At 38.3% G+C, this 26,208-nt stretch overlaps 1 protein-coding gene across 2 annotated transcripts in view; it reads left to right on the top strand.

Moving 5' to 3' along the window:
• AFF1 (ALF transcription elongation factor 1) overlaps nt 1–26,208 on the top strand; it is a 349,069-nt gene that overhangs the window by 48,700 nt on the left and 274,161 nt on the right. The window contains exons 2-3 of one of the 2 annotated variants that reach the window (XM_053703375.1): nt 1,863–1,983; nt 14,299–15,159. In XM_053703375.1, the coding sequence (XP_053559350.1) occupies nt 1,863–1,983; nt 14,299–15,159 (982 nt within the window). The remainder of the gene's footprint in view (nt 1–1,862; nt 1,984–14,298; nt 15,160–26,208) is intronic. The other variant, XM_053703376.1, reaches the window with a different exon arrangement.

The following is a 26,208-nucleotide window of genomic DNA, read 5'->3' as shown; positions in this document are numbered from 1 at the left end:
CATCAGACACGTAGTTAGAGTTGTGTGTGTGGCTGTATTGGCTCAAACTCTTTTATGATGACCAATCAGAGGTTTGTTATGGTCTCCATGTGGTTTGTTTACATTCTGTTTATGTTTGGCTTGAGTTTTTATCGATCCTATACAATCCAATTGCACCCTAAAGAAGTGGACCGTACAGTTTTGGGTATTACTGATTGAACCACTGAGTGTTGGATATTTTTGTTCACATTTTCTATTTTTCACATTTGATGTTTGATTACTAATTTGCATTGCTAACGGGCACTTCATTTAATTGGTGTAGGCTTTGCACACAGACAGCCGCTATTGGCTGAGTTCTAGGGGAGGGGTTCATAGGCCTTTAAAAGTCTTGTTTGTTCACTTGCGGTTTGTCACAGGAAGGGACAGCATCTAGTCCCGAAACGTCACATATAATAAAGTTTTTTTTTTTTATTTTTTTTTTATTTGCCACGGATGCCTGTAGACCAGTGAGTGCTTATTAACACGATTCTTAATTTTACTACAGCACCCTGACGGATATTGGTTGACGGTATGAGTACATACACGGTACTTGTTTTGTGCATATACTGTGTGTGTGTGTATGTATAAAACACAGGAATGGACCGCACTGGGTACACATCCTAAGCCACAGCAAACTCCACAGCCCTGAATACTGACAGACGGCTGCAAAGTTCCCAGCAACCCAGGCAGTTAACCCCAGAGCAGCCTGGGTGACAGGCCCACAGGGAAGCATTACAAACATTATCAACACAACACACACAAAACCTGGCACTCGCCAGCAGATTCACAGTAAGGTTTACAAAAATAGCCCTACCCACTAGAGCTTAAATCCCTTCCACTCTCCCTGAAGGGTCAGATGTTGGATAAATGATACTACACACCGTGCAGAAATTTGTTTAAAAAAATCTCGATGTTTACTGTCCCTTCAAGTAATTAAAAAAAAAAAAAATTAAAATAGCTCCTTTTAGCATTTTTAACTCTGAGACTGGCACCTTGTGCATTTGCTGGGTGCCAATCAAAGAGCTTTAGCAGGCGCTATCTTTGCAATGTATAAATATTTAAGTTTTTTTATGGTGGAGTTAAAAGCATGGGATTAAAATCCTCCATTTTATATAAGTAGAAACCATAAAATTAGTGTATAGAAAATTAGCAAATTGGCAAAAAACAAGAGGGGATAGTAAGTATCCCCTCTAGCTTATACCTAGAAGTACTCTGATTCCAATGCACCAGAGAACTCTGGGTAAAATATGCAAATTAGAATTCTGATTTTTGTTGATGAGAACTAATGTGTTTGAAACAGCTGTCCAAAAGTGTTGTTTTTTTTGTTTTTGCTGCACCTACCCCATAAGGAGATTGCTGTTATTAAACTATAATGTATATCTAATTTGCATATCTTATGGTGCATTGGTAACAATGCATAGCATACAGAGTACTTTTGGGGAAAAACAAGCAGGGATACTTGCCTGGATTTACTAATTGTCTATACAAAAATGCTATTTCTCTTACAATGTATCAATCATGCAAAGTGATGGTAAACTTCTTTTTAAAATCAGATCCGGAATGTTAGTGATATTGGCTCGCAAAAAAGTTGACTATTGAAGTGGGTGTCGGAGAGCTGAGTATTTTTGGATTTCAAATTAACTTATAGCGCATCTTCGTGTTAACTGATGAATGAAAAGCCATCTAAAATATCACTTAACATTTCGGAACGGATTTTAAAAAGTGAAAGTTAACCATCACTTAAAACAACAAATTTATATGTGTGGGTGTATATGTATATATAGAGAGATATATGTAAAAAAGTTTAAAGTTGTATTACACAATAGTTTTTGTTCACTTTGCAGCTTGTATAATGAAGACAGAAATTTACTTCGCATTAGAGAACGAGAGAGACGAAATCAGGAAGCTCTTCAAGAGAGAGAAACATTTCATGACCATGTGCCTTTGTTTGCTGAACCCTACAAGGTATCTCATATATTACATACTTGTCAAATATAATATATTACCTATGACAACAGACATTGATAGTAGAGGTTAAAGGGACAGTTCTTTCCTAAGTTATGGTGACTCCACAGCATCATCAATTACTGTTGGGAATATCAGTCCTGGCCAGCAGGAGGAGGCAAATATCACCACAGATAAACTGTTAAGTATCACTTCCCTTCCCACAAACCCCAGTCATTCTCTTTGCCTTCAGTGCAAGGAGGTGAAGTTTTTGGTGTCTGAAGAAGATTGGATTTATTTCACTTCAAGCAAGATTTTATTATTTTGAAAGCCAGAGTAGGTTTATTCTGACCTTTCCTCTTAAGATTGGGTCTAGCCGTACTCCACGTTAGTCTCTTCAGTAGGGCAGTAGTGGCTTTAAAGCAGTTGGGAACTTGTGAGGTGGACCTTGCTGCATTTTCCTAACATTTTGCTGCTCATGGTATAGAAATCCAGAGTAGGCTTACTCTGTTCTCTCTGTTTCTGCAGGTCTCTGTGAGGAGTGCCATCCTCTAATACCGGGCAAACTGTTGTCCTGCCTGACAGCTAGATTACAGGTAAGTGCCTTATTTGTCTTCTAGATGGGCACTTAAGAATGAACTGCAACATTATTGGGACGCACAATCCTTGGGAAGGATTTAATTTAGGCAGTGGCAGGCACTTTTTATGTGTGAGACATGTGGGGTTTGTTCCTTATAGTGGAATTCCCCCATGAGGCTTTATTTATAAATTATGGTACCCTTTACAGTAATTTCTGTGGGTTTTAATTCCGGGTTTTAATACTCCACTTGTCAGCTTATTGGGATTGCTCAGTGTTACAGATATATATCCACTATAGTACAGTGGTGAGTCAATAGTTTGGGGAGTGTGTGTACCGGTCATATAGTCAGCTGATGTCTAACTTTTGGCAAATTATTCTGACGGTTGCTGTAATGAAGCGCGCAGTTGATTTTAGCTGTGCACTTCGTTTTCACTTGATCGTGTCTCCGCCTTCTAGAACGGAGCGGCGCAATTTTAATTATGTTAAGCCTGTTTTTTTTTCTAATGCCCGCCTCCTTCTCCGGCTGAGAAGGAAACGGTTCTTTGCAAGAGACTTAGTTGGTGTTATGGCTCTTTTAATTCCCCGGTACACCCGATGCTCTGATGGAGCTGCTCTCCTAATTCAGATTCTCTGGCGCTGCATCACCGAGCCAGGCTGGTGTTGCTCCCAGTCCTTGCACTGTAAAGGCTGGGAGTTTATCAGAGCAATCTTTCATATATATGTGCTAGCCACATGGGCAACTTATATATTTAAAGTAAAAGTAAAGGCATTTGTTTAAAATTAAACACCTTTTAATGTAAAAAGTGTATGCACTATTTTAGGATAATACAATTTTTGTGCTGTTATTTGGTTCTTGGAGACAGACTGCTCCTAAGGACAAATCAGGTGATGTCTTGGGTAATTGTGTGACTATGCAATTTTGGTTTCCCCATTTTTAAAAGGAGTTTAATATTTTAAATAAAATATTTTTTCTTTTATATCTGAGCCTCATGTCTGTCCTCATGTCTTATGGTGCTGTTTATGCAATGCCACAGTTTTCTCCTCTGACGTCCCAAGCCGTTATGACATCACATACAGTGCCCTGCAGTTCCTCTCTATCTCCTGGCGGAGTTTATTTGCCTGCAGAATTAGCTGCCCAGATATCTTTGCGGTATCTGCGGCTTTATCTGCCTTTACTATGCTAAAAGGGAAACTCTAGAGGAAAATTTGAGACTCAGGTAGTAAGGTTTCTGTTCCACCTGCTGCTACTCGGGTTGTGTTCCCTCATACGTCATGTTGCGGTGAATACGTTGGTAGTCTCCTGAGGGTGAAATCTCAGTTTCGGACAGAATAATTCCTTTATCTGATGCTGAAGTAGTAATCTTCAGATTTAAAGGGACACTCAACCCAAATTTTTTCTTTTGTAATTCAGAAAGAGCATGCAATTTTAAGCAACTTTCTAATTTACTCCTATTATCAATTTTTCTTCGTTCTCTTGCTATCATTATTTGGAAAAGAAGGCATCTAAGCTTTTTTTTGGTTTGAATACTCTGGACAGCACTTTTTTATTGGTGGATGAATTTATCCACCAATCAGCAAGGACAACCCAGGTTGTTCACCAAAAATGGGCCGACATCTAAACTTACATTCTTGCATTTCAAATAAAGATACCAAGAGAATGAAGAAAATTTGATAATAGGAGTAAATTAGAAAGTTGCTTAAAATGTCATGCTCTATCTGAATCACAAAAGAAAAAAAATTGGGTCTAGTATCCCTAGACAGAATTCCTTTCTTCTGATGCTACCATGTAAGGTTTTAACTGGGTGCCAAGATATCTGGCTTTGCTGTGCTAGCCCGCGGGGCGTTGTGGCTATTTCTTGGTCAGTGGATTTTTTCCTCTGAGTCCAATTCTCTGGCAATTCCTTACAAGGGTAAGACCTTGTTGGGTCCTGATTTGATAGAAAGATTTTTGATTTTTAAACCTGAAGGAGTTTGCCCCCAATCCAGGATTGGACCAAGTGGGGAGCTGAATCTTTGTTTTCAAACATGGATACGGGATGTCCCAAATAGGCTGCGGAAATAGTATCTCAGGGTTATTACATATAATCATACCTTTCTTCCCAGAGGCAGGTTCCTCCTCTCCATTATCTGCAGCCAAGATAACAGTGAGGCATTGTGAAGTGCTTTTTGGGGTCTCTCTTTTCTGTGAATGATTGTCCTTTTCCTTGTGTGGGAAAAGGGCCTAGGATTCTATTCATCCCTGGTTGTGGTTCCCAATATAGAGGGAGCTTTTTTTGTCCTATGATAGACCTAATGTGTCTCATAAATTTTCTCAGGGTACTGTCCTGCTAAATGAAAATCAGTGGTTTCTTTTTTTCCTTTGGTCCAAGAGGGTCGGTTCATGGGGGCCATATACCTGGAGGATGCATATCCGTCAAGTTCATGATATTTGTATTTCGGTCAAACTCTGTTTGTGGCTCTTCCCCTTGCCATGGCTCCCTGTGGGGGTTACCTTGACAGTTATCAATTTTCAGAGAACTGCTGTGGTGGCCTTCCGCCTCACTGCCTTGACTTCCTGGACGACCTAGTGGTTCAGGCATCTCTCTTTTCAACAAACTCTCATCCAGTGATTTTGTTGTCCTTTCTTCATTCCCATGGATGGGAAGTGAATCTGAATATGAGTTCCCTTGTTCCAGCTTTAAGGGTAGTTTTCTTAGTGACCTTTTTAGTTTCCTTATCTCTGAAAATATTTTTGTCAGGGATCAGAAAATCAAGGTATTGCCTCTCTCTGCAGTCTGTTAGGCCTTTTAGGGCCTCAATGCATGGTGGTAATTGGTCTGATGGTGATTTTCATTGGACATCATCCCTTGCTCGATTCCATCTGAGAGTCTGCTTTTATGCATGTTTAGATAGTAGACTGGGGATTTTGTGGCTCTGTCTCACAGGATAGATCTAGATCGGTCGATTATGAGATTATTCCCCGCTAGGGAATTAGTGGTAGAACGCTCGCTTAGCTTGCGAGAGGTAGTGGGATTGTTGCCCGCATCCTACAGGAGCATCTGTCTCTGAGCATATGCTTCTGGAAATATTCCTGAGTAATAGTGACCACGGAGTTTAGAAATACCCAATGTTTACATCTTCTTTGCTTTTTTTGTAAGTTATAGGGCCATAAATACAAGTAGCACTTTGCTATTTCCAAGCTATTTTTTTTTATTTTTTTTTTAGTAGACATCGCAAAGTATTCATCTAGGCCAATTTTGGTATATTTCGTGCCACCATTTCACCGCCAAATGCAATTAAATACAAAAAATCGTTCGCTTTTTCACTCCATTTTTTTCACAAACTTTTGGTTTCTCACTGAAATTATTTACAAACAGCTTGTGCAATTATGGCTTAAATGGTTGTAAATGCTTCTCTGGGATCCCCTTTGTTCAGAAATAGCAGACATATATGGCTTTGGCATTGCTTTTTGGTAATTAGAAGGCCGCTAAATGCCACTGCACACCACACGTGTATTATGCCCAGCAGTGAAGGGGTTAATTATGTAGCTTGAAGGGAGCTTATAGGGTTAATTTTAGCTGTAGTGTAGTAGACAGCCCAAAGTATTGATCTAGGCCCATTTTGGTATATTTCATGCCACCATTTCACCGCCAAATGCTATCAAATAAAAAAAAAAAAAGTTCCCTATTTCACAAACTTTTTCACAAACTTTAGGTTTCTCACGGAAATTATTTACAAACAGCTTGTGCAATTATGGCACAAATGGTTGTAAATGCTTCTCTGGGATCCCCTTTGTTCAGAAATAGCAGACATATATGGCTTTGGCATTGCTTTTTGGTAATTGGAAGGCCGCCAAATGCCGCTGCGCATCACACGTTATTATGGCTAGCAGTGAAGGGGTTAATTATGTAGCTTGTAGGGAGCTTGCAGGGTTAATTTTAGCTTTAGTGTAGAGCTCAGCCTCCGACCTAAAACTTCAGACCCCCTGATCCCTCCCAAACAGCTCTCTTCCCTCCCCCACCCCACAATTGTCCCTGTCATCTTAAGTACTGGCAGAAACTCTGCCAGTACTAAAATAAAAGCTATATTTGGGCTTTTTTTTTTTTTTTAAAGCATATTTACATATGCTGCTGTGTAGAATCCCCCCTTAGCCCCAACCTCACTGATCCCCCACCAAACAGCTCTCTAACCCTCCCCCTCTGCCTTAATGGGCGCCATCTTGGGTACTGGCAGCTGTCTGCCAGTACCCAGTTTAGTAAAAAAAAGTTGGTTTTTTTTGTTTGTTTTTTAAATTGCCCTTTTCTGTAGTGTAGCTTCCCCCCCCCCCCCCCCCAAGACCAACCACCCACCCCTTCCAGATCCCTTAGATGCTTAGATACAATTTGTAAATAATTTTTTTTTACTTTTATCAACTTTTTTTTCTGCAGTGTAGCGGTTCCCTCCCGCGCGCGCCCCCGTCTGTCCCGCCCCCTCCACTCGGCCCATCGATGGCCGCCCACCCGCCTCCCAGACTGGCTCCCACCCACCAACGATACCGGCCACCGATGTCCGGTGCAGAGAGGGGCACAGAGTGGCTCTCTCTGCATCGGATGGCCAAGGGGGGTTATTGCAGGATGCCTCGATATCGAGGCATCACTGCAATAACCGGAAAGCAGCTGGAATCGAGCAGGATCGCTTCCAGCTGCTTTCCAGACCAAGGACGTATGGCGTACGTCCTTGGTCGTTAAGGGGTTAACAGTTTATCCGTGGTGCTCTTTGCCGCCTCCTGCTGGCCAGGAGTAATATTCCCAACAGTAATTGATGCCGTGGACTCACCATATCCGGAAAGAAAGAAATTTATCAGGTAAGCATAAATTTTGTTTTTACACTCTATTTTTTCTTTGCATAAATGTTTTGTAGATGATCCATTTATATTTCCCATCTGGGAGTGTCTAACAATGTATAGTTATTGCCTTTTCTTTCATGTAATTAGCAAAAGTCCATGAGCTAGTGACGTATGGGATATACATTCCTACCAGGAGGGGCAAAGTTTCCCAAACCTCAAAAATGCCTACAAATACACCCCTCACCACACCCACAAATCAGTTTTACAATCTTTGCCTCCTATGGAGGTGGTGAAGTAAGTTTGTGCTAGATTCTACGTTGATATGCGCTCCGCAGCAGGTTGGAGCCCGTTTTTCCTCTCAGCGTGCAGTGAATGTCAGAGGGATGTGAGGAGAGAGTATTGCCTGTTTGAATTCAATGATCTCCTTCTACGGGGTCTATTTCATAGGTTCTCTGTTATCGGTCGTAGAGATTCATCTCTTACCTCCCTTTTCAGATCGACGATATACTCTTATATATACCATTACCTCTACTGATTTTCGTTTCAGTACTGGTTTGGCTTTTCTACAAACATGTAGATGAGTGTCCTGGGGTAAGTAAGTCTTATTTTCTGTGACACTCTAAGCTATGGTTGGGCACTTTTATATAAAGTTCTAAATATATGTATTCAAACATTTATTTGCCTTGACTCAGGATGTTCAACGTTCCTTATTTCAGACAGTCAGTTTCATATTTGGGATAATGCATATGAATAAATCATTTTTTCTTACCTTAAAAATTTGTCTTTTTCCCTGTGGGTTGTTAGGCTCGCGGGGGCTGAAAATGCTTCATTTTATTGCTTCATTCTTGGCGCGGACTTTTTTGGCGCAAATTTTTTTTTCTGTTTCCGGCGTCATACGTGTCGCCGGAAGTTGCGTCATTTTTTGACTTTTTTTGCGGCAAAAGTGTCGGCGTTCCGGATGTGGCGTCATTTTTGGCGCCAAATAATGTGGGCGTCTTTTTTGTCGCTAAAAAAATATGGGCGTCACTATTGTCTCCGCATTATTTAAGTCTCATTATTTATTGCTTCTGGTTGCTAGAAGCTTGTTCACTGGCATTTTTTCCCATTCCTGAAACTGTCATTTAAGGAATTTGATCAATTTTGCTTTATATGTTGTTTTTTCTATTACATATTGCAAGATGTCCCACGTTGAAACTGAGTCAGAAGATACTTCTGGAAAATCGCTGCCTGGTGCTGGAGCTACCAAAGCTAAGTGTATCTGCTGTAAACTTATGGTATCTGTTCCTCCAGCTGTTTGTACTGATTGTCATGACAAACTTGTTAATGCAGATAATATTTCCTTTAGTACTGTTACATTACCTGTTGCTGTTCCGTCAACATCTAATATTCAGAGTGTTCCTGATAACATAAGAGATTTTGTTTCTAAATCCATTAAGAAGGCTATGTCTGTTATTCCTCCTAGTAAACTTAAAAAGTCTTTTAAAACTTCTCATTTTTCAAATGAATTTTTAAATGAACATCATCATTCTGATTCTGATAATGGTTCTTCTTGTTCAGAGGATTCTGTCTCAGAGGTTGATGCTGATAAATCTTCATATTTATTTAAAATGGAATTTATTCGTTCTTTACTTAAAGAAGTCCTAATTGCATTAGAAATTGAGGATTCTGGTCCTCTTAAAAACCTTATCTAAACGTTTAGATTTAGTATCAAATCTCCTGTAGTTATTCCAGAAGTTTTTCCTGTCCCTGGTGCTATTTCTGAAGTAATTTCCAGGGAATGGAATAATTTGGGTAATTCATTTACTCCTTCTAAATGTTTTAAGCAATTATATCCTGTGCCAGCTGACAGATTAGAATTTTGGGACAAAATCCCTAAGGTTGATGGGGCTGTCTCTACTCTTGCTAAGCGTACTACTATTCCTACGGCAGATGGTACTTCCTTTAAGGATCCTTTAGATAGGAAAATTGAATCCTTTCTAAGAAAAGCTTACTTGTGTTCAGGTAATCTTCTTAGACCTGCTATATCTTTAGCAGATGTTGCTGCAGCTTCAACTTTTTGGTTAGAAGCTTTAGCGCAACAAGTAACAGATCATAATTCTCATAGCATTATTATTCTTCTTCAACATGCTAATAATTTTATTTGTGATGCCATCTTTGATATCATTAGAGTTGATGTCAGGTATATGTCTCTAGCTATTTTAGCTAGAAGAGCTTTATGGCTTAAAACTTGGAATGCTGATATGTCTTCTAAGTCTACTCTGCTTTCCCTTTCTTTCCAGGGTAATAAATTATTTGGTTCTCAGTTGGATTCTATTATCTCAACTGTTACTGGAGGGAAAGGAACTTTTTTACCACAGGATAAAAAATCTAAAGGTAAATTCAGGTCTAATAATCGTTTTCGTTCCTTTCGTCACAACAAGGAACAAAAGCCTGATCCTTCATCCTCAGGAGCGGTATCAGTTTGGAAACCATCTCCAGTCTGGAATAAATCCAAGCCTTTTAGAAAATCAAAGCCAGCTCCTAAGTCCACATGAAGGTGCGGCCCTCATTCCAGCTCAGCTGGTAGGGGGCAGATTACGTTTTTTCAAAGAAATTTGGATCTAAAAATATTGAATCGTTATGTAAGGATACCAACATTCAAAATGGTAACTGTAAGGACTATCCTACCTTTTGTTCAGCAAGGGCATTATATGTCTACAATAGATTTACAGGATGCATATCTGCATATTCCGATTCATCTAGATCACTATCAGTTTCTGAGATTCTCTTTCCTAGACAAGCATTACCAGTTTGTGGCTCTGCCGTTTGGCCTAGCAACAGCTCCAAGAATTTTTACAAACGTTCTCGGTGCCCTTCTGTCTAATCAGAGAACAGGGTATTGTGGTATTTCCTTATTTGGACGATATCTTGGTACTTGCTCAGTCTTCACATTTAGCAGAATCTCAAACGAATCGACTTGTGTTGTTTCTTCAAGATCATGGTTGGAGGATCAATTTACCAAAAAGTTCATTGATTCCTCAGACAAGGGTAACCTTTTTAGGTTTCCAGATAGATTCAGTGTCCATGACTCTATCTTTGACAGACAAGAGACGTCTAAAATTGATATTAGCTTGTCGAAACCTTCAGTCACAATCATTCCCTTCGGTAGCCTTATGCATGGAAATTCTAGGTCTTATGACTGCTGCATCGGACGCGATCCCCTTTGCTCGTTTTCACATGCGACCTCTTCAGCTCTGTATGCTGAACCAGTGGTGCAGGGATTACACAAAGAGATCTCAATTAATATCTTTAAAACCGATTGTACGACACTCTCTGACGTGGTGGACAGATCACCATCGTTTAGTTCAGGGGGCTTCTTTTGTTCTTCCGACCTGGACTGTAATTTCAACAGATGCAAGTCTCACAGGTTGGGGAGCTGTGTGGGGGTCTCTGACAGCACAAGGGGTTTGGGAATCTCAGGAGGTGAGATTACCGATCAATATTTTGGAACTCCGTGCAATTTTCAGAGCTCTTCAGTCTTGGCCTCTTCTAAAGAGAGAATCGTTCATTTGTTTTCAGACAGACAATGTCACAACTGTGGCATACATCAATCATCAAGGAGGGACTCAGTCCTCTGGCTATGAAAGAAGTATCTCGAATTCTGGTTTGGGCGGAATCCAGCTCCTGTCTAGTTTCTGCGGTTCATATCCCAGGTATAGACAATTGGGAAGCGGATTATCTCAGTCGCCAAACGTTACATCCGGACGAATGGTCTCTTCACCCAGAGATATTTCTTCAGATTGTTCAAATGTGGGGACTTCCAGAAATAGATCTGATGGCCTCTCATCTAAACAAGAAACTTCCCAGGTATTTGTCCAGATCCAGGGATCCTCAAGCGGAAGCAGTGGATGCATTGTCACTTCCTTGGAAGTATCATCCTGCCTATATCTTTCCGCCTCTAGTTCTTCTTCCAAGAGTAATCTCCAAGATTCTGAAGGAATGCTCGTTTGTTCTGCTGGTAGCTCCAGCATGGCCTCACAGGTTTTGGTATGCGGATCTTGTCCGGATGGCCTCTTGCCAACCGTGGACTCTTCCGTTAAGACCAGACCTTCTGTCGCAAGGTCCTTTTTTCCATCAGGATCTCAAATCCTTAAATTTAAAGGTATGGAGATTGAACGCTTGATTCTTAGTCAAAGAGGTTTCTCTGACTCTGTGATTAATACTATGTTACAGGCTCGTAAATCTGTATCTAGGGAGATATATTATAGAGTCTGGAAGACTTACATTTCTTGGTGTCTTTCTCATCATTTTTCCTGGCATTCTTTTAGAATTCCGAGAATTTTGCAGTTTCTTCAGGATGGTTTGGATAAAGGTTTGTCTGCAAGTTCCTTGAAAGGACAAATCTCTGCTCTTTCTATTCTTTTTCACAGAAAGATTGCTAATCTTCCTGATATTCATTGTTTTGTACAAGCTTTGGTTCGTATAAAACCTGTCATTAAGTCAATTTCTCCTCCTTGGAGTTTGAATTTGGTTCTGGGGGCTCTTCAAGCTCCTCCGTTTGAACCTATGCATTCATTGGACATTAAATTACTTTCTTGGAAAGTTTTTTGTTCCTTTTGGCCATCTCTTCTGCCAGAAGAGTTTCTGAATTATCTGCTCTTTCTTGTGAGTCTCCTTTTCTGATTTTTCACCAGGATAAGGCGGTGTTGCGAACTTCTTTTAAATTTTTACCTAAGGTTGTGAATTCTAACAACATTAGTAGAGAAATTGTGGTTCCTTATGTCCTAATCCTAAGAATTCTAAGGAGAAATCATTGCATTCTTTGAAATATTATGTTGAAGCTACTAAGAATTTCCGAAAGACTTCTAGTCTATTTGTTATCTTTTCCGGTTCTAGGAAAGGTCAGAAGGCCTCTGCCATTTCTTTGGCATCTTGGTTGAAATCTTTAATTCATCATGCTTATGTTGAGTCGGGTAAAACTCCGCCTCAAAGGATTACAGCTCATTCTACTAGGTCAGTTTCTACTTCCTGGGCGTTTAGGAATGATGCTTCGGTTGATCAGATTTGCAAAGTAGCAACTTGGTCTTCTTTGCATACTTTTACTAAATTCTACCATTTTGATGTGTTTTCTTCTTCTGAAGCTGTCTTTGGTAGAAAAATACTTCAGGAAGCTGTTTCAGTTTGAATCTTCTGCTTATATTTTCAGTTTTTTTCTTTATGAGATTTAAACTTTATTTTTGGGTGTGGATTTTTTTCAGCGGAATTGGCTGTCTTTATTTTATCCCTCCCTCTCTAGTGACTCTTGCGTGGAAGATCCACATCTTGGGTAGTCATTATCCCATACGTCACTAGCTCATGGACTCTTGCTAATTACATGAAAGAAAACATAATTTATGTAAGAACTTACCTGATAAATTCATTTCTTTCATATTAGCAAGAGTCCATGAGGCCCACCCTTTTTTGTGGTGGTTATGATTTTTTTGTATAAAGCACAATTATTCCAATTCCGTATATTTATGCTTCGCACTTTTTTCTTATCACCCCACTTCTTGGCTATTCGTTAAACTGATTTGTGGGTGTGGTGAGGGGTGTATTTGTAGGCATTTTTGAGGTTTGGGAAACTGCCCCTCCTGGTAGGAATGTATATCCCATACGTCACTAGCTCATGGACTCTTGCTAATATGAAAGAAATGAATTTATCAGGTAAGTTCTTACATAAATTATGTTTTTTTTTAAAAAAATAACGTGCTGATTTTCAGACTCCTTACCAAGCCCCAAAGATTTAGATGTATACTGATGTCTACAGATTAAAGCTTGCTCCTGTTTGTCTAACGGGTCTTTTCATATGCGGGGGCAGTGTCTGCTCATCCTGATTTCACAGCCCCTTTTACTGTGTGTCCCAGCCTAACCTCATCAACAGTGCTAAACTGGGAGCTTCTAAGGAAGATTTTAAAATGTTTTATACTGTATTTTTATAGCGCTATCTTTGCATATTCTTTATAGTGGTCTATTACATACTGTTGTTTTTGTGTTTTGTTTTCTCATTTAAAGCCATGTTCATTTGGTATAATTTTCTTGTAATTCGATTGTACTGTTTTGTTTTTTAAATGTTGGCCATTTGTAACCTGTTACTAAAAATAGAAATATTAATAAAAAATGTAAAAAAAAATTGTTATTCATCGCAGAGGTAAAAACCAATAAGAAACTGGTATACTAATACAAAAATAGATATTGTGATCCGAAAACACTAAATACATAAGCTAAGTATTTAGCTTATTCACCACAACCCTCTAATCTTGGGAGCCACCATGTTGAAATCTAGCTTTTGCTGCATTCCAGTGCACATGTGCAGCAACTCGCCTTCAGATACCTGCAGTAAAATCTTGGTTTCATAATAGCGATACTCTTAATTAGAGGGCGGTGCATTAACTGTATTTAGCGTTTAATGTTCCATTTAAAGCTGCAGTTATTACATTTTAATTCCATTTATTAATAGTAATTCTTGTAATAAAAAAGTGATAGACATTATTGTTTGCTACCCATTCCCCAGCTTTACATAACCAAGATTGTTATATTAATATACTTTATAATTTCAAAGTTTGCCTGATTCTAAGCCCCTGCAGGTCATCTTATTTCTGTGCTTTTCATTAGTATTTTAAAACTTGCACAACAGCCAAACAGTGCTAGTTCATGTGTGTCAGATAACATTGTGCTCACTCCTGTGGAGAATTGTAATGGTTATAGAAGAGCCAGCACTGATTGGCTAAAATACAAGATTGTAAAAAACACTGAGATAAGGGACAGTCTGCAGAGTCTTAGATAGTAATCATAGAGGTAAAAAGTATATTAATATAACCGTGTTGGTTATGCAAAACTTGGGAATGGGTAATGTAGTGATTGGACATTTTGCAAATATTTCTTAGATCTGTATATATACTTTTTTTTTTTTTTTATTCTTTTTTTTTTTATTTAGACAAGTAAGGGAGATGAATTGTCAAGTCTCATCCAGAGCATGCTAGGTAATTATGAGGATGTAAAGGAACCAATTGGTGCAAAATCGATTCCAAGTCTTATTAGTATGTCTGAAAGTGCACTGCCTATGAGTTCACAAGGGAAACCTGACCGTCGGAGCACCTTCTCTCAGCGTTCATTCCACAGTGGTGACCACCAGTCTGTTCGGCATCCTAACCCTTATTCTGGACCATCTTCTGGACACCAGCACAGGCCGCGTACTGGTACTGAGCAGACATCTGACAAGCTTGTAAAAAAACAAAAAACTGTTAGAGAACGGCCTCAAGATCACAGTTCTCGTGAGCGGCAAAGTGGAACTGTGGCCATGGATAAGACAGGCAGGCAAGCTCAAGAAGATCCTGCTGAACCTTTATCCTCCCCTTCATTTATACCTGCCCTTTCCCCTCTTTTTTCTTCTTTGTCCCCACCAATAGAACCCTTATCCCCAATACATTCCAGCCATTATACAGATTCCAAGCCGAAGGGTGTCAAAAGCCATGAGAAAAAATACGGTCATGCTACGTCATCCCCAGCCTTGAGTGACACTGGAAACAGAGAGAGTGCTACTCCTGTTGCAAATTTGGTGCCTTCTACACAATCTTTTCCCCCATCCTTACCTTCAAAAACAAGTGCAATGCCTCAAAAGCCCACAGCATATGTGAGGCCAATGGATGGACCGGATCAAGCCACAGTTGAATCTCCAGAGCTGAAGCCTCTATCGGAGGACTACAATGAGGAATCATATGGAAGCCTATCGGATCTGAAGGCCAATGTGAATGTGAAGGAGTTCTCCAAGCTAGATATGCCCTCTGAAACCTCTGAGGTGGGTCATCTGCTATATTGACAAATTGTGTAATCTGTTGTTGTTGTTGTTTTTTTTAATTCTGCAATTAAAGGAACACTAAAGTCAAAATGATTCAGAGCACACAATTTTAAACACCTTTCCAATTCACTTCCATTATATAAATGTGCATAATCTTCTTTTTTTTTTTTTTTTTTTTTTGCAGTTTGAGGCACCAGCTGCTACTGAGCATGTACAAGAGTTTACAGAATATACATATAAGCATTTTGTGATTGGCTGATGCCTGTCACATAATACAGTAGGAAAGAAAATAGAACTATTTTCAGAAATCTACTGCTAATTTGTCATTCAAACTAAGGGGCCAATTCTGAAAACAGGGTGTCTCACTAAGGGGCATAATTAAAATCATACAATATGAATCATTATTACAAAAATACGCAGGGAACAAAATTGTACTGTTAGAGTGCATCAATAATTGCAACAAAATTGTTCACCAAAAATTGTGTTGTCAAAATGTAAAATTTGTTGGTAGATTACAAAGGAATAAATCGTATTAACTATGCACAGCGTAAATCGTAATTTAAGTACACTGGATGTGCAAGAAAAAAGCAAGAAATTTGTACAAAATACAAAGTATAATTGTTTTTTTGTTGTCGTTTTTTTATTGTAAAATGGTCTGAACATGGGCATGTATGAAATTTCCCCTTAAATCCCAGAGTAATTCTATAAACATTTTTGCACTACAGTTCTTACAGTTTTTTCTTGCAAGTTAAAATGTGGCGAGTTTTCACCAAAATATTCAAAATAATTATTCTGGAAGGGAAAACCTTTGCATACAAAAATAACCGATTTTTAAGGTACTGTGCACTGAGAACGGAGTCATTTGATTTGTAGTAAACGTGATATTCAAGTTTTAAAACACTCCGGTTTCACCATCTGCACTTCACCCTGCATGGCAAACTTTTACCTAGCATAGAGCTCTCATTATTTGTGTTTTATTTAATAGAAATCCATGAGGGCTGTCTCTGCGTGTGATGGCGTGGAAACCCGCGTCTAGATTTGCAAATTTTATAGAATTGGCCCTAAGTGCATTGTCTATTTATAATGCATTTATTAATTCTGTTGTGTTTAGTGGTCCTTTTTAAAAAGACTTGAACCCCAAATGTTTTCTTTCATGATGCAGATAGAGCATACAATTTTAAAGGGGCACAAGTCAACATAAACTTTGATTCAGATAGAGCAGGCAATTTTAAACATCTCTCCAATTTACTTCCATTAACAAAATGTGCACAGTCTTTTTATATTAACACTTTGAGTCATCAGCTTCTACTGAGCATGTGCAAGAATTCATAGGATATTCGTATATGCATTTATAATGGCTGTCACATGATACAGGAGTGGAGGAAATACATATTTTTTAATTTGTCCAAAAAAATCTACTGCTCATTTGAAGTTCAGACTAAGTGCTATTGTATTATCTTTTAGTCATGCAAACCTACTCTATTTACGGGTCCTTTAAACAGCTTTCCAGCTTACTTCTATAATAATTTGTTTTATTCTCTTGGTATCCTTTTGTTGAATGAGCAGCAATGCACTATTTGGAGTTAGCAGAAAGACAATAGCAAGACAAATATATGTGCAGCCACCAATCAGCAGCTTATGAGCCTACCTGGGTTTACTTTTCAACAAATGATAAAAATTGGAAAGTTTATTTAATATTGCATACCCTTTTAAGCACTGCATTATACAAGACCTTAAAACATTTTATTTTGCAAACCTTCATACTCGAGCATGTTTATCTAATCTGCTTTGCTTTGACCATTAGCAAACGGATATAAATAATTTGCTGCACTGGTCAAACAATCACTGTTTAGCAGGGTAAGGGTTCTTATATCATGTAGGAGCCACTACAACAGTCTTTGTGGCTAATGGGGGGAAAAAGGCAAGTTACAGTAAGAGTGGGCAAAACACACAATGTAAAAGTAATTATGTTTAATAAACCATATTTGCAAAGTAAACTTTTTTATGGAAAATTTGCAAGGTTTTGATATTTTGGAGCCATCACAGGATATACCCCATTGAAAATTCTCTTGTGCAAAGGGACCTAAAACTGCAATAAAAAAGAGAGAAAATTGGCAATATGTGTACTTTCTTTTTAAAAAAACCTTTTCATGGTATTGGTGAAAACATTCTATGGTTACTGTCCCTTTTGAAGAGATACATGGCCAGATAATAAATAATTAATTTTCAGTTATATAATCACCATCTTAAAGGGACATTAAACTCTACATAAATGTTCTTTATGGTATTGAGTAATTCCCCGCCTCCCTCTAGTCATAGCTGCCTCCATGTTGAAATCTTTTTCTGCATTCCAGTGCTGTCGTGTTTGCACCTGTGCAGCAACGGCCCTTTTTGATACATGCAGTGAAACCGAAGTGCCAAAATGCCAGCATCAATAGGTAAAGGGAAGTGCCTGAAATGTTTGACCTTTTTAAACAAAATATTTGTTATGCAGGTCTTTTGCAACGCAGTGCATAATTTAATGATGCGTATTATGTATATTTTGTAAATGTTCTTTAAATAAACACATTAGTTTAATGTCGCTTTAACATATCATCACATGTTAAGCAATTTGCTTCATGAACTAATAATGCTGTAATTGGATGCCAGCAACTGAAGCCAAAGCGCAGACAGTCACTTTTTTTTATGTCCAGCTAGCAGGATATTACTGAAGGCATGTAACTGGCCACTTGACTCTGCCCCAGGTTCAGTTATGGCTTCCAGTCCAATTCTTTAGAAGACTTTCAGTATTTACTTTTTCTCTCATTCTGTTGGCCTCTTCTAGAAATTTCTTTTCATAAGTAAAGTGAGGAGTCGGAAAAGGTATCGCTCCCAGAGAACATATGGTTGTGATCTGCTAGACAAATATACTTTGTGTGTTTGTTTAAAGCTTACAGTGCTTTTCTGACGTCCATGATCTAGATTAGACTGTGTCCAAGTGATAATTCTACAACGGGAACATTTTGTTTGGCTTCTCAGTTTGTTAAAACCTGTGTATTATTCTGAAAGATTTTGCAAGCGCTCTAATTTTATAGGAAGAGTGGTATCTTGTTTTTGGGAGTGGATTTCTGCTATAATAGTTAACGGATACCTATAATAAGTGAATGAGTGCCAAAGAGTTAATTTAAAGGGACAGTAAAATCAAAATGAGTGTGTAAGAGAGCATACATTTTTAAACAACTTTTCAATTTTACTTCTGTAATCAAAATTGTTTTGTTCGCTAGTATCTTTTGTAGGAGTAAATCTAGGCAGGCTCATAATTTACTCTCGTTAAAGGACCTTTTAAATGCAGTTAAATTGTATAAACAACAAACACATAATACAATGACCATACAATAGCATTTACTCTGAATATTATATTAAGTGTGTTTTGAATTTTGTCAGAAAAAAAATCTACTGCTCCATTTATCAGCCCCCCTGTATCATGTGACAGCCATCAGCCAATAAAAGACTCGTACATATACACTGAACTCTTGCACATGCTCAGTAAAGTTGTAGCCTCAAAGTGGATTAAAAGAATGCACAATTTTATCATGGAAGGTTATTGTCAAATGCTCTATTTGAATTCCGAAAGTTTAATTTTGGCTTTAGTGTGTCTTTCGGTTTGACCACCCTTTTTTCTACCTTTCTACTTCATTTTTGGAATCCATAAAAGCAAGAGTCTACAATATTTCATGGAGTTTTAGCTTCTATGCCAATATCAAAGAAATTGTCACCTAACAAATGTCCTTTTTCATAGCTGATAACTTTCCTACAGTAAGATGTTGTTGAGATCCAATTGCTGATACAGTTGGGTCCTTCTTGTGGGCATGCAGAGGGGAAAAAAAATACTGCAAAAATATAATGGAAAGGGATTAGACTATAACCAGGGTAAGCCAAGAATATATATAAAAAATAGGAGCAAATTAGCTCTTCTAAGATGCCAGAAGGGCTTGATATGTAGAAGTTTTTGTTGTTTTTTTTGTTTGTTTTTTAGGGACATTCCAGCCAAAACTGAAATCCACATGGATGCATTTTAATTCTGAATAGAAGCACTTTTGTTATATACAGGTATTGGTAAAAATGCTTCTAAAAAAGTTATAGCTGTTTCAAAAGTGTATTTTAAATGCCGGTACACTGAGAATATCTGTTTCCATTGAACGTGCAGAGAAAAATGTTATCATTAAAACGGTGATAACATTAACTAGAATCCTTTTTGCCAATACATGTATATTGCAAATATGTTTCTATTCAAAGAATAGAATTTAAATTTACTAATGCAGAAGCGGACTGTACTGCCGGTGATCTACAGAGATGTATATTGCAAACTCTGCTGCACAGGCTTTAATACCTGGTTCCATTTAGTGATATTAAATGGAAAGAATTTGCTCTTCTAAGTAAGCAAACCTTTTTACAGGTGATTTTAATAGGATGCTTTGATATCTCACAATGCATGTATTAAGCCCGGGATTAAAACACACATGTCAGAATATTTTATATGTGTTATGTGTCATTTGTGAGGCTTGTAACCTGACACAGAACATATTTGTGTAACAAAAAGTTATTCATGATTTCTTTTATAGTTTTTTATCTTTACAAGATGCAACATAGTTTTCCAGTGAGTTACCTGGTGATTTAATTTCTATATGGCCCACCTTGGTGGTTTTGATCTCCTGGGAGTTCCCTACCATGTTAGTCATAATAAATAAATAAATATATATTCATAAAAAGATTGCTGAGAAAAAGTTTCTATTAAAGGGACGATCAAGTCCAAAAAAAACCTTTCATGATTTAAATAGGGCATGTAATTTAATTTTAAACAACTTTCCAATATACTTGTATCACCAATTTTGCTTTGTTCTCTTCGTATTCTTAGTTGAAGCTAAAACCTCATGTGCTAATTTCTTAGATCTTGAAGACTGCCTCTAATCTGAATGCATTTTAACCACTAGAGGGCACTCGTTCATGTGTTTTGTATAGATAACATTGAGCTCATGCACGTGAAGTTACCCTGGAGTGATCACTGATTGGCTAAAATGCAAGTCTGTCAAACGAACTGAAATAAGGGGGCAGTCTGCAGAGGCTTAGATACAAGGTAATCACAGAGGTAAAAAGTGTATTTCTATAACGGCGTTGGTTATGCAAAACTGGGGAATGGGTAATAAAGGGATTATCTTTCTCTTTAAACAACAAAAATTCTGGTGTTGGCTGTCCCTTTTTAAAGGAATTTGAAAACCCTAAAACATTTTGTGATTCACACCGAGCATACACGTTTAAAGCGGTTTCCAATTAACTTTATAAAATTGGCTTAGGTCCCAAGTTAGATGCCTAGTTAGGTGTCTGGAGCGCTAGATGACAGGAAATAGTGCTGCCATCTAGTGTTCTTGCAGACGGGGAACATTCTTGCAAAACTGCTGCCGAATAGTGCTTCAATCAATCAGACAAGTTCACGTTCCTGTGCTTGCGTCTCTGTTTTTTTAACAAAAGATAAGAGAACACAGAATAGTTAATAATAAAAGTTCTTTAGAAGGTTGTGTAAAATTACATGCCTATCTGAATCATGAAAGAAAAATTTGAAGTTTCATGTGCCTTTTAATAACACAGTAGATGGTTTTTAAAATGATCCAATGAGCACGTATTGCTAATGTAAAGCTTAGCAATTTGAAGGTTCTGTTAAAGTATATATTTTTATCCTTTAACCAGCCTGCAGGCCTCCTCCCTGCATATCTTTCACTAGCACGGTGATAAAGCATGTCAAGTGTACCACGCCTCCTATACATTTGTTTTAAAGAGACAGTATGTACCAATGTTCAACTGCTTGTAGTAGACACTACTATAAAAAGAATATGTACAAATGCTGGATATAAAAATCCTGTATAAAACCTTTTAAAAACTTACTTAGAAGCTCCCAATTTAGCACTGTAGACAAAAGTATACAAAACTTTGGGGCTTGGTTAGGAGTTGAAAATCAGCACAATGTTATTTTTAAAAAAATAACCAAAACTATACATTGATACAAAAACATGCCCAGATGTGCTATATAAACCCTTCAAAATATGTATGCAAAGAAAAATCTAGTGTACAATGTCCCTTTAATACATACTGTCAGCTGTGACTGCTGGTCAGAACTGGGGGGTAAAAACTGCACAAAGCGTAGTAGCCAGCAAGAGCTTGCATGGGATGTTTAAAAGGTAACAATATATACTTTCACAGATCTTTGCCACTAGTAAGCTTTACATTAGCGGTATCACCGTAAAGGGACTTGGAAGAGTTTTACTGACACCAATTAATCCAGTCCACAGCTGCAAAAATGCAGTTCCATTTACATTGCTTTGCTTCTTGCAGCCAATCAGTTGCTGGATCAACTGTGAAGTGCATCTCTGATTGGCTGCTCAGAGCAAAGTTCAACAAAAACAAAACAAAAATTAAATGTATAAAGCAAACACTAAAGGTGAGTCTGCACTGAAATTGAAAATATTTTGTATGTTTATAAAAAAATGTCTTAAGTCATTGTTAAACTGTAGCTGCTATAGAGTAGACTTTAGTTTTATATATTTACCAACATACATACATAAGCAGTTGACTTCCAGTTAAGGAAGTTTATGATTGCTTTGTTTTTTAATAAGGAAATAAAAAGCAGTTTATAAAGTGAAAACATATAATTTTCTTTCATGTAATTAGCAAGAGTCCATGAGCTAGTGACGTATGGGATATACATTCCTACCAGGAGGGGCAAAGTTTCCCAAACATCAAAATGCCTATAAATACACCCCTCACCACACCCACAATTCAGTTTTTACAAACTTTGCCTCCGATGGAGGTGGTGAAGTAAGTTTGTGCTAGATTCTACGTTGATATGCGCTCCGCAGCAAGTTGGGGCCCGGTTTTCCTCTCAGCGTGCAGTGAATGTCAGAGGGATGTGAGGAGTATTGCCTATTTGAATGCAGTGATCTCCTTCTAAGGGGTCTATTTCATAGGTTCTCTGTTATCGGTCGTAGAGATTCATCTCTTACCTCCCTTTTCAGATCGACGATATACTCTTATATATACCATTACCTCTACTGATTCTCGTTTCAGTACTGGTTTGGCTATCTACTATATGTAGATGAGTGTCCTGGGGTAAGTAAGTCTTATTTTTTGTGACACTCCTAGCTATGGTTGGGCACTTTGTTTATAAAGTTCTAAATATATGTATTCAAACATTTATTTGCCTTGACTCAGAATGTTCAACTTTCCTTATTTTTCAGACAGTCAGTTTCATATTTGGGATAATGCATTTTAATTTAACATTTTTTCTTACCTTAAAATTTGACTTTTTCCCTGTGGGCTGTTAGGCTCGCGGGGGCTGAAAATGCTTCATTTTATTGCGTCATTCTTGGCGCGGACTTTTTTGGCGCAAAAATTCTATTTCCGTTTCCGGCGTCATACGTGTCGCCGGAAGTTGCGTCACTTTTTGACGTTATTTTGCGCCAAAAATGTCGGCGTTCCGGATGTGGCGTCATTTTTGGCGCCAAAAAGCATTTAGGCGCCAAATAATGTGGGCGTCTTATTTGGCGCGAAAAAATATGGGCGTCACTCTTGTCTCCACATTATTTCAGTCTCATTTTTTATTGCTTCTGGTTGCTAGAAGCTTGTTTTTTGGCATTTTTTCCCATTCCTGAAACTGTCATTTAAGGAATTTGATCAATTTTGCTTTATATATATGTTGTTTTTTCTCTTACATATTGCAAGATGTCTCACGTTGCATCTGAGTCAGAAGATACTACAGGAAAATCGCTGTCAAGTGCTGAATCTACCAAAGCTAAGTGTATCTGCTGTAAACTTTTGGTAGCTATTTCTCCAGCTGTTTGTATTGATTGTCATGACAAACTTGTTAAAGCAGATAATATTTCCTTTAGTAAAGTACCATTGCCTGTTGCAGTTCCTTCAACATCTAAGGTGCAGAATGTTCCTGATAATATAAGAGATTTTGTTTCTGAATCCATAAAGAAGGCTATGTCTGTTATTTCTCCTTCTAGTAAACATAAAAAATCTTTTAAAACTTCTCTCCCTACAGATGAATTTTTAACTGAACATCATCATTCTGATTCTGATGATTACTCTGGTTCAGAGGATTCTGTCTCAGAGATTGATGCTGATAAATCTTCATATTTATTTAAAATGGAATTTATTCATTCTTTACTTAAAGAAGTCCTAATTGCTTTAGAAATAGAGGATTCTGGTCCTCTTGATACTAAATCTAAACGTTTAAATAAGGTTTTTAAAACTCCTGTAGTTATTCCAGAAGTTTTTCCTGTCCCTGATGCTATTTCTGCAGTAATTTCCAAAGAATGGGATAATTTGGGTAATTCATTTACTCCTTCTAAACGTTTTAAGCAATTATATCCTGTGCCGTCTGACAGATTAGAATTTTGGGACAAGATCCCTAAAGTTGATGGGGCTATTTCTACCCTTGCTAAACGTACTACTATTCCTACGTCAGATGGTACTTCGTTTAAGGATCCTCTAGATAGGAAAATGGAGTCCTTTCTAAGAAAAGCTTATCTGTGTTCAGGTAATCTTCTTAGACCTGCTATATCTTTGGCTGATGTTGCTGCAGCTTCAACTTTTTGGTTGGAAACTTTAGCGCAACAAGTAACACATCGTGATTCTCATGATATTATTATTCTTCTTCAACATGCTAATAATTTTATCTGTGATGCCATTTTTGATATTATCAGAGTTGATGTCAGGTTTATGTCTCTAGCTATTTTAGCTAGAAGAGCTTTATGGCTTAAAACTTGGAATGCTGATATGGCTTCTAAATCAACTTTACTTTCCATTTCTTTCCAGGGTAACAAATTATTTGGTTCTCAGTTGGATTCCATTATTTCAACTGTTACTGGTGGGAAAGGAACTTTTTTACCACAGGATAAAAAATCTAAAGGTAAAAACAGGGCTAATAATCGTTTTCGTTCCTTTCGTTTCAACAAAGAACAAAAGCCTGATCCTTCATCCTCAGGAGCAGTTTCAGTTTGGAGACCATCTCCAGTCTGGAATAAATCCAAGCCAGCTAGAAAGGCAAAGCCTGCTTCTAAGTCCACATGAAGGTGCGGCCCTCATTCCAGCTCAGCTGGTAGGGGGCAGGTTACGTTTTTTCAAAGAAATTTGGGTCAATTCTGTTCACAATCTTTGGATTCAGAGCATTGTTTCAGAAGGGTACAGAATTGGTTTCAAGTTGAGACCTCCTGCAAAGAGATTTTTTCTTTCCCGTGTCCCAGTAAATCCAGTAAAAGCTCAAGCATTTCTGAAATGTGTTTCAGATCTAGAGTTGACTGGAGTAATTATGCCAGTTCCAGTTTCGGAACAGGGGATGGGGTTTTATTCAAATCTCTTCATTGTACCAAAGAAGGAGAATTCCTTCAGACCAGTTCTGGATCTAAAAATATTGAATCGTTATGTAAGGATACCAACATTCAAGATGGTAACTGTAAGGACTATCTTACCTTTTGTTCAGCAAGGGAATTATATGTCCACAATAGATTTACAGGATGCATATCTGCATATTCCGATTCATCCAGATCACTATCAGTTTCTGAGATTCTCTTTCCTAGACAAGCATTACCAGTTTGTGGCTCTGCCGTTTGGCCTAGCTACAGCTCCAAGAATTTTTACAAAGGTTCTCGGTGCCCTGCTGTCTGTAATCAGAGAACAGGGTATTGTGGTATTTCCTTATTTGGACGATATCTTGGTACTTGCTCAGTCTTTACATTTAGCAGAATCTCATACGAATCGACTTGTGTTGTTTCTTCAAGATCATGGTTGGAGGATCAATTTACCAAAAAGTTCTTTGATTCCTCAGACAAAGGTAACCTTTCTGGGTTTCCAGATGGATTCAGTGTCCATGACTCTGTCTTTAACAGACAAGAGACGTTTAAAATTGATTATAGCTTGTCGAAACCTTCAGTCACAATCATTCCCTTCGGTAGCCTTATGCATGGAAATTCTAGGTCTTATGACTGCTGCATCGGACGCAATCCCCTTTGCTCGTTTTCACATGCGACCTCTTCAGCTCTGTATGCTGAAGCAATGGTGCAAGGATTACACGAAGATATCTCAATTAATATCTTTAAGACCGATTGTTCGACACTCTCTAACATGGTGGACAGATCACCATCGTTTAATTCAGGGGGCTTCTTTTGTGCTTCCGACCTGGACTGTAATTTCAACAGATGCAAGTCTCACAGGTTGGGGAGCTGTGTGGGGATCTCTGACGGCACAAGGAGTTTGGGAATCTCAGGAGGTGAGATTACCGATCAATATTTTGGAACTCCGGGCAATTTTCAGAGCTCTTCAGTTTTGGCCTCTTCTGAAGAGAGAATCGTTCATTTGTTTTCAGACAGACAATGTCACAACTGTGGCATACATCAATCATCACGGAGGGACTCACAGTCCTCTGGCTATGAAAGAAGTATCTCGAATTTTGGTTTGGGCGGAATCCAGCTCCTGTCTAATCTCTGCGGTTCATATTCCAGGTGTAGACAATTGGGAAGCGGATTATCTCAGTCGCCAAACGTTGCATCCGGGCGAATGGTCTCTTCACCCAGAGGTATTTCTTCAGATTGTTCAAATGTGGGAACTTCCAGAAATAGATCTGATGGCGTCCCATCTAAACAAGAAACTTCCCAGGTATCTGTCCAGATCCCGGGATCCTCAGGCGGAGGCAGTGGATGCATTATCACTTCCCTGGAAGTATCATCCTGCCTATATCTTTCCGCCTCTAGTTCTTCTTCCAAGAGTAATCTCCAAGATTCTGAAGGAATGCTCGTTTGTTCTCCTGGTAGCTCCGGCATGGCCTCACAGGTTTTGGTATGCGGATCTTGTCCGGATGGCCTCTTGCCAACCGTGGACTCTTCCGTTAAGACCAGACCTTCTGTCACAAGGTCCTTTTTTCCATCAGGATCTGAAATCCTTAAATTTAAAGGTATGGAGATTGAACGCTTGATTCTTGGTCAAAGAGGTTTCTCTGACTCTGTGATTAATACTATGTTA

Source organism: Bombina bombina, chromosome 2 (genome assembly GCF_027579735.1).
Source record: "Bombina bombina isolate aBomBom1 chromosome 2, aBomBom1.pri, whole genome shotgun sequence".
Lineage (NCBI taxonomy): Eukaryota > Metazoa > Chordata > Amphibia > Anura > Bombinatoridae > Bombina > Bombina bombina.
The sequence above is the reverse complement of the archived record's forward strand: the minus strand, read 5'-3'. Positions and strand labels throughout refer to the sequence as shown.